Source organism: Conger conger, chromosome 18 (genome assembly GCF_963514075.1).
Source record: "Conger conger chromosome 18, fConCon1.1, whole genome shotgun sequence".
NCBI classification, from domain to species: Eukaryota; Metazoa; Chordata; class Actinopteri; order Anguilliformes; family Congridae; genus Conger; species Conger conger.
Window position 1 is genome coordinate 15,534,505 of NC_083777.1, and position 8,102 is coordinate 15,542,606.

An 8,102-nucleotide genomic window follows, 5' to 3' on the forward strand; every position below is an offset into this window, starting at 1 on the left:
GTGCTGAATGGATTTGAATGGCATCTTTGCTTCCTTGACTTTGGAATAAGGAAATGGTTTTTTAAGGCGTGACTAATTGGCAGTCTCAATGAACGCCAGAAATAAATCTTTATATCAGGGGCGTGGCTCAGCTCCTCAACATGTCTGACGGTGTAAGATGGCTGCTATGGCAACCGTTCAAATGAGCCAGTTGAGTTATCCCAGTATGCAGCAGCTGTATAAGAGGAAATGAGCTCAAACAGAAGCTCCTGTCTCACCCTTATTAGAGTGAATGTGTCGGGTTGTCTGACGAGGATTTGTCTTTCTTTCCCGCGGCGGATTATTCATGAAATGGCCTCTTGTCAACTCTGTATCCGTCAGACTAATGCATTCACTCCTTAGACCGCTTACAAGCGTGGTGTTGCTACAGTTGCTATTGAATGTGTACAGACACATTGGGATTTAAGAGCTCCTGTAGCACCAATCTTTCTCCATGACCCTGGGTCACTCGCTTATTTCGTTTTTACCTTTAACAGGATGGTCCGTGGGATAAAATCTCATTGTCAGAGTAGATGTGACCTAGATAGCAGCTTTGAAATACAGTCCCAAAAACATACTCTTTTACAAAGTCAATTCACGCAACCCAGCCTCATCCCACCCCCGACAATCAGAAGAAATTACTCATCAGTCTGCGGACCGGAGATCCACCCAGAGGTGCTAGTGCTTCCATTCTCACCAGTTATTCAATCACGTCCAGGGAGATTCACGTCACGTCCACATGCAATAAGTGCAGAATTTTCTGGAAAGTGTGAGTGTCCTGGCTGGGTAATGAGGCTGTGTTGTCTGTTGTGCAGGGGGGTGGTACGTTTACCAGCAGAAGAACGAGGTTCACAACAACTGTGGCATCGAGATCTACTACCAAACAGACATGCAGAACACCCAGAACAACATGCAGCTGGAGCTCTTCTGCCAGATCATCTCTGAGCCCTGCTTCAACACGCTGCGCACCAAGGAGCAGCTGGGTGAGGCCTACACCCTCCTACACCGCACCCTCCTACACCCTCTTGCCCTACACTCACCCTATACCCCACTCACCCTGCTACACTCTCCTATACCCCACCTTCCCTGCTACACCCTCCTGCCCTACACTCACCCTGCTACCCCCTCCTATACCCCACTCACCCTGCTACACCCTCCTATACCCCACCTTCCCTACTACACTCTGCTATACCCCACCTTCCCTGGTACACCCTCCTATACCACACTCACCCTACTACACCATCCTATACCCCACCTTCCCTGCTACACTCTCCTATACCTCACTCACCCTAATACACCCTCCTATGCCCCACCTTCCCTGCTACACCCTCCTATACCCCACCTTCCCTGCTACACTCTCCTATACCCCACCTTCCCTGCTACACCCTCCTATACCCCACTCACCCTACTACACCCTCCTATACCCCACCTTCCCTGCTACACCCTCCTATACCCCACCTTCCCTGCTACACTCTCCTATACCCCACTCACCCTGCTACACCCTGCTGCCCTCACTCATTAGCTCTGCTTCCTGGTTGGACACTGAAAGGGCTCTCCTGGGGCTGGGTTGCTAAGGAGCGGTTGTCCGTTTCCCAGGGTACATTGTGTTCAGCGGGCCGCGGCGGGCCAACGGCGTGCAGGGCCTGCGCTTCATCATCCAATCGGAGAAGGCGCCGCACTACCTGGAGTGCCGGGTGGAGGCGTTCCTGTGGACCATGGAGAAGTGCGTGGAGGAGATGACGGAGGAGGCCTTCCAGAAGCACGTGCAGGCCCTGGCCATCCGCCGCCTGGACAAGCCCAAGAAGCTGGCCGCCGAGTGCGCCAAGTACTGGGGCGAGATCATCTCCCAGCAGTACAACTTCGACAGGGGTGAGCCACCCTCACTTCAGCCTCCCTGATGGCTTCATCACATTCAGATCCCTGATGGCTTCATCACATTCAGATCCCTGATGGCTTCATCACATTCAGATCCCCAATAGGTTGACCACCTTCAGATCCCTAATAGGTTGACCACCTTCAGATCCCTAATAGGTTGACCACATTCAGATCCCTAATAGGTTGACCACATTCACATGCCTAATAGGTTGATCACATTCAGAGTGCTAATAGCTGAAACACCTTCAGATTGCGAATAGGTTGCTTGGTAACTTGGTAAAAACATTTTTATAAATATCTTCATGCAGAGAGTTCTTTCTGTGGCATGTTCCTTTCTGGAAAGGAAGTGTTGACAGATTTTGTGTTTCCACACTGATTTTCGCACAAACGTTTCATACCGTACTCTGCAGCAGAAACGGAAAAGGCTACTGTTGACCAAATATTTTATCTCATAAGCCGTAGGATATAAAATTTTTTAGATTATTGAATATTGCTCACATGAGTATTCACAAAAACGTATTTAAATGCACATCCAAAGCTCATAGGGCATTGTCCTGAAACGTGTTGGATTCATCATGAATAATTAAAGCCACGTCAGCGTGAGAACATGGTCTGCTGTTCATACTGAAGCGTCTTCCTGCAGTTTCAGTAGCAGCTGAGGATGCCCTTTGAAGTCCTGAGTTTCAGTTCAGTCATATTTCTCCATTTGGGTTTACCGGTCTCTGCGCACACTGAATAACTGTCAGTGTCCATAGAAACGTTTGGGAAGGAAAGGCCAGGGCTGTTATTCACCACAGTAATTAGCATGGGTTATCTTCCGACTTTCTGAAGGTGTTTTTCTCCGGAGGAATATTGCTCTGTGTAATTAGATTAGGTGTTACTAATCTGATCTCTGTTGTCCCTTTGGAGAGGTGACCTCAGCCCCCCGGGGTGTGTCTGCCTAAATGAGAGGGGTGGGGGTGCACTTTCCCTGCAGTGACGTTAACCATGACGAACGTGTAATTGGCAGTCCGCGCTTGTACTAATGGACTCTGGGTAATTGGGTTATGATGGAGCGCGTTACTCATTAGATGTGTGACTTCCTTTGAGCAGTTGAGTTTGTGTAGGTCTCAGAACAGTGGAGACCCGTTGTGAAATGGGTGTGCTGGGTTGTTCTGTGATCCCGCTGGCTAAAAGAGGTGTGAATTTCTCTGTATAGGTCATCCCGGTAAGTTTATTATTTTATGTAACCGCCACCCCTTCGTCTACATAGTGTTTTGTAGCAGATGTGGTCCACATTTGATTGTTTAATCTTCCTCCTCCTATATCATGTGTTTCATGTGTTTTCTGTGTTTCAGATAATATTGAAGTAGCATATCTGAAGACGTTGACTAAAGAAAATATAATGAAGTTCTTCAGGGTAGGTCCTCTACCATCATCCATTAGTGTCATTCTGCATGTTCTCCCTCCCACCCAAAAAACTTAAGTAAATGAAACGATAGAAAATCACCTTGGGAACAGTGTCAGTGTAAACAGCACCCAATGTACTGACTCTTCTGTTCCCGGGATGTGTCCTGTCCCTGGGGGAGCATGACACCTCCCTCTTCCTCATTGGTTTTCTTGGTGTTCCAGTCCGGTGGTAATCTAGTCCTCTCCCTCTGCCGTCTGCACTTCCTGTTACCATCGCTCTATTCATAGCAGCAGAGGTGACTCTTCACGAGCACAATAACCCAATGACGTGTGTGTGTCCGCGTGTGTGCACGTGCGTGTGAATTGCTGTGTTCCTCTAAATGGAGGCGACATTGGCTCAGGCAGTGAGTTGGTGTGTGAGTGCAAGTGTATGTATGAATGGGTGAGTGTATGAATGGGTGACTCAGAGGCATCAATTGTACAGCGCTTCGGATAAAGGCGCTATACAGATGCCAACCATTTAACTGAGCATAAATGAAAACGGTATTTTCAGGCTCACCCTCCTCTCGCTCTCTCGCTCTCCTGCAGGACCAGCTGTCTGTAGAGGCTCCTAAGAGACACAAGGTGTCGGTCCATGTGCTGTCCCGGGAGATGGAATCCTGTGAGTGCCCCGCCCAAGTTATGGGGAGAGGGGTGGGGGTTGGGGGGTGGGGGGTGGGTGGGTAGGGGGTTTGGATGGTATTCGTCTATTATCAATGTGAAAGGTCTAATTTACTTACATTTACTCTCATCTTAACGTCTTATTAACATAAGTGAAATTAAGAACGTGAAATTCAACCCCTACAGTTGGTGCTTTTGATATGTTTTTTTTGATTCGAAAAAATGTATTTGAATATCTTGATTGTACTGCACTCACTTGAAAGTATTTTAAGGATCATTACTCTTTTTTTAAATGTCTAGAGATGAACGGATACATTTGTTAAAGAATAGAGGGGTGATTTCTGTAATCCATTATTGATGCCATTTATCTATATTATATTCCCACTTTAAGGATTTTCTCATTTCCCAGAGTAATTTAATCCTCGCTACGGGTTCAGAGTCGGGTCCTGCAATTGGCTGGACGGTGAACACTTATTTTCGAGAGCCACCCCTCCTCCACCACCTCCCCATATTACCTCCTCCACCCAAATCTCTAATGCGCCCCGTGTCAAAGCCTCCATTTAACACCCGGGCCTCCTGTGTCAAAAATGTGTTCTCCAGACTTCAGCCGTGATACCTTTAAATCATTACCCGTGTTAATCCCATCTCCGTGTGCAAAAATTGAATGCCCTATGAGAAGCCGGTTCTGCTTGATGTATGACATTCTGCACTCCCTCGTCCTTTAACCCTGTCCCATAATTCCCTGCTTTAATTAGCGGCGGTTTTGCTCAGAGGATGCGGGCTGGGTTCAGGTGTAGTCTGTGTGGCTCATCTGCTCCACAGCCCTGTGCTGTACTCCTGTGTCGTTCGTTCTACGGAGAAAATGTTCCCTCCCAGACTCGCATAACCTCAGAGCGCAGAGCCCTGCACTCCTCTCTGAAGCATGTAATCTGTGTGTAATCTCTTTATAGTGAGGTATATTTACTTACTTACCTTTATTTTTCTTTCTAACCGTGTCATTATTTGTGCCTTTTCATTGTCTGCAGCCCTTTTTTGGTGCTTTGATTGCAGCGCTTGAAAAGCGCTGTATAAAAAGATAATGACTGTAATTGGCGTTTAGCGTAGCTGCTTATTATTCCTGAATGCCTGGGTCAGGATCACGGTTTCTGTGTGAATAGTGTTTATACCTGTCCGTTGTTCATTTCACCTCATTGTTTGCTACAGGCCCTGTGGTTGGAGAGTTCCCGTGCCAAAATGATGTCAACCTCGCCCCCACCCCCTCCTTGCCTCAGGTGCGGCATCTCATTCATAGCGTCTTAACCCCATCCCCCTACCCCTCAAGTGCCCTATTCACACAGTTCACAGAACCTGCGTGTGTCTGTGCGTGTGTCTGTGCGTGTGTCTGTGCGTGTGTCTGTGCGTGTGTCTGTGCGTGTGTCTGTGCGTGTGTCTGTGCGGGTGTCTGTGCGCGTGTCTGTGCGCGTGTCTGTGCGCGTGTCTGTGCGCGTGTCTGTGCACCTGGCGTAGGCGGGTGTGAGGGTGGGTTTCGAGAGTTTAGCAGGACATCATTGCCCGATACATTTGTCTGTGTGTGTGGTGGGTTTAGAGAGTTTAGCAGGACTTCCTTGCCTGATGTACTTGTCTGTGTGTGTGGTGGGTTTAGAGAGTTTAGCAGGACTTCCTTGCCTGATACACTTGTCTGTGTGTGTGGTGGGTTTAGAGAGTTTAGCAGGACTTCCTTGCCTGATACACTTGTCTGTGTGTGTGGTGGGTTTAGAGAGTTTAGCAGGACTTCCTTGCCTGATACACTTGTCTGTGTGTGTGGTGGGTTTAGAGAGTTTAGCAGGACTTCCTTGCCTGATACACTTGTCTGTGTGCTCCCCTCAGCCTACAGTGGTGCAGGACATGACAGAGTTTAAGAGGAGCCTGCCGCTCTTCCCATTGGCCAAGCCACACGTCAACTTCATGGCTGCCAAACTGTGAGAGGCGGAGCCCGGGATGCACAGCCCCACCCCACTGCAGCTGGACCCAGCAGGAGTCCTGTGTGTGTGTGTGTGTGTGCGGGGATGTGCATGTGGGGTGGGGTATAGTGTGGGGTGTGCGGGGGGTGTGGGGTGGGGTGGGGTGGGTAGGTGGAGGGTGGAAGACTGCTGGGGGGCATTCTACAAACGTGATTCGTAGCTAGCTGTGCTCATGGTCATAGCTCAAAGTAGAAGTCCCACTGACATCTCATTTTTAGGATTTTTAGGAATTCTGGTTTAATAAAATGAAAAAAAATATGAAAAAACCTATTTAGGGTGCTACAGTAGTGAGCCTGGGCACTGGCCCTCTGTGCGTGGCGCCTGCAGGTAGGTGTGGGAATGGCGGTGTGAGCCCACGCAGGGTTGAGCTGCGAGCAAGGTTTCGGAGGTGCTGCTCAACAGTCGGAGACCCTGGGCAGACTGTTCTTCCTCCTGTGGTGTTGTAACCGGGACAACGAGGCCAGGTGCATTTCAGTTTTTTCACCTGAAGCCTCAATAAGTTTCGAAAATGTTCCTGCAGCAACACGCATGGGGGGAAAGAGTATTTCTGTACTGAAGGAGACATCAGCCTTATGGAAAATTATATTGTTTTAATGTCTGAACAAATTTTGAAATCATTTTTATTTAAACTAGTAAAATGTTGGTGGCCTTCTGAACAGCTGGTTTTAACAAAGAACAAGGAAAGAAAAACTAATGGTGTCAAAATGTAATCTCCCTTTTATCCAGTGTTTTCTGCCATCTTGTATTGTTCATGCGTCGTCTCAGGGCTACTGAAATTTGGGTTGAATTTTATTTGAGAATAATAAAAACATTTTAAAGGTTAGTCATTCTTTTAGTTGATTCTGTAATTTTAACAGCCTTTGTTAATATGGAAATGACTTGTCTGTGATTGGACGGGGGTGAAGACCTTTTGAATATCACAGCTCTTGTAAAACATGGAAATGATAAACTAAGGGACACATTTAGTGCTGAGGTGTGAACGTGGCCCTTCATGTCGTCTGTGTTCTCCCGCCTGCCCCGTGAATCCCCGCCCCCTTCTCCTTACTTCAGTTTTAGTGCCCTGGAAGAGCCCCGATAAAGGGCCATGATTGGACAACCCTATGGTTGGTTTTGCCTGATGTGGGAGGGTGCCACACGTTCCATGGCCCACTTCGCTAGCAGACAACGCAGGAAGTGCGTCCAGTCCCTCCACGGGTTTGGGGGTAGGGGGTTGAGTCCCAGTGAAGGGGGGGGGGGGGGGGGCGGGTCTGAGGTAATGGACTGGGTGCATAGGATTATGGGTCGCTGTGCACCACTGCTGTTCTCTAAAGCTGCTGTCATCACCGGGCTGACCTTGTCAGCGGAGCTGTCCGGCGTCCATTTTGATTTGAGCTTTGTTTTGTAGTTTTTTTTTTTTTTTTCTAGTCGTGTGACCCTTTAATAGTTCTGTCATTCAAAGGTCAGGTAACCAGGTGGAGCAGGGAGGCGCAGAAGGAGAATGTCAGCACTGTGCTTGTAAATATGCACTTCTCATACGAAGCAATAAAACGTAGAGATTGTGTTAGCGGCGATCGCTCGACGGAGCGGTCTCGTGCTGGAGGGCTGGATGGTTACATGATGCACTTTTTAAAGTCACGGGGGTTTGGATGCGTAGTCCATCCCCAGCTCACCTTCTCCTGTGTCCATACAGCCTATAACGGCAGGTAACTGTTCGAATGAGGGGTACGGCTATTTTCTGAGGTGCGCGTCGAAATTAAAACCCCGCCACGAATCGCTGTTCTCATCTCTCAGGGCTCAATGTTTATGAAGCTGGCCGAACTAAGTCGCCCAAAATAGCCGCCTTTTTTTACCCCAAAATCGACTTCATTTGATCTGCTAGTTCTCAGGCTCCTCAGTATAACTAAGTAATGCTGCATTTTCTACCAGTGGAAGAATAAATAAAATAAAAATCTATGTATACTCTGAAATGTTTATTTTTTAGAATGGCATCCTTTTCTCTATTGAATAAGGAAAGTTGTCACTAAACCAAGTGTTTACAACAGAACAGAAAGCTTAGCCAATGGTTTTCCAGCATTTTACTATGTTTAACCACTATGAAGTAGAAACTCAGGCATTTCAATCGATACATTGTTTTCTACAGATCCAAAGGTGTCATCTATGTAGTAACACTGTTCACAAAGG

At 47.8% G+C, this 8,102-nt stretch overlaps 1 protein-coding gene across 2 annotated transcripts in view; it reads left to right on the forward strand.

Annotated features, from left to right (window-relative positions):
- ide (insulin-degrading enzyme) overlaps positions 1-6,021 on the forward strand; it is a 29,535-nt gene extending 23,514 nt beyond the window's left edge. For both annotated transcript variants that reach the window (XM_061228231.1, XM_061228232.1), the window contains exons 20-25: positions 834-1,001; positions 1,615-1,887; positions 3,231-3,292; positions 3,871-3,943; positions 5,146-5,213; positions 5,809-6,021. In XM_061228231.1, the coding sequence (XP_061084215.1) occupies positions 834-1,001; positions 1,615-1,887; positions 3,231-3,292; positions 3,871-3,943; positions 5,146-5,213; positions 5,809-5,904 (740 nt within the window). In that variant the 3' untranslated portion in view covers positions 5,905-6,021. The remainder of the gene's footprint in view (positions 1-833; positions 1,002-1,614; positions 1,888-3,230; positions 3,293-3,870; positions 3,944-5,145; positions 5,214-5,808) is intronic.
- Positions 6,022-8,102: the final 2,081 nt, after the last annotated feature.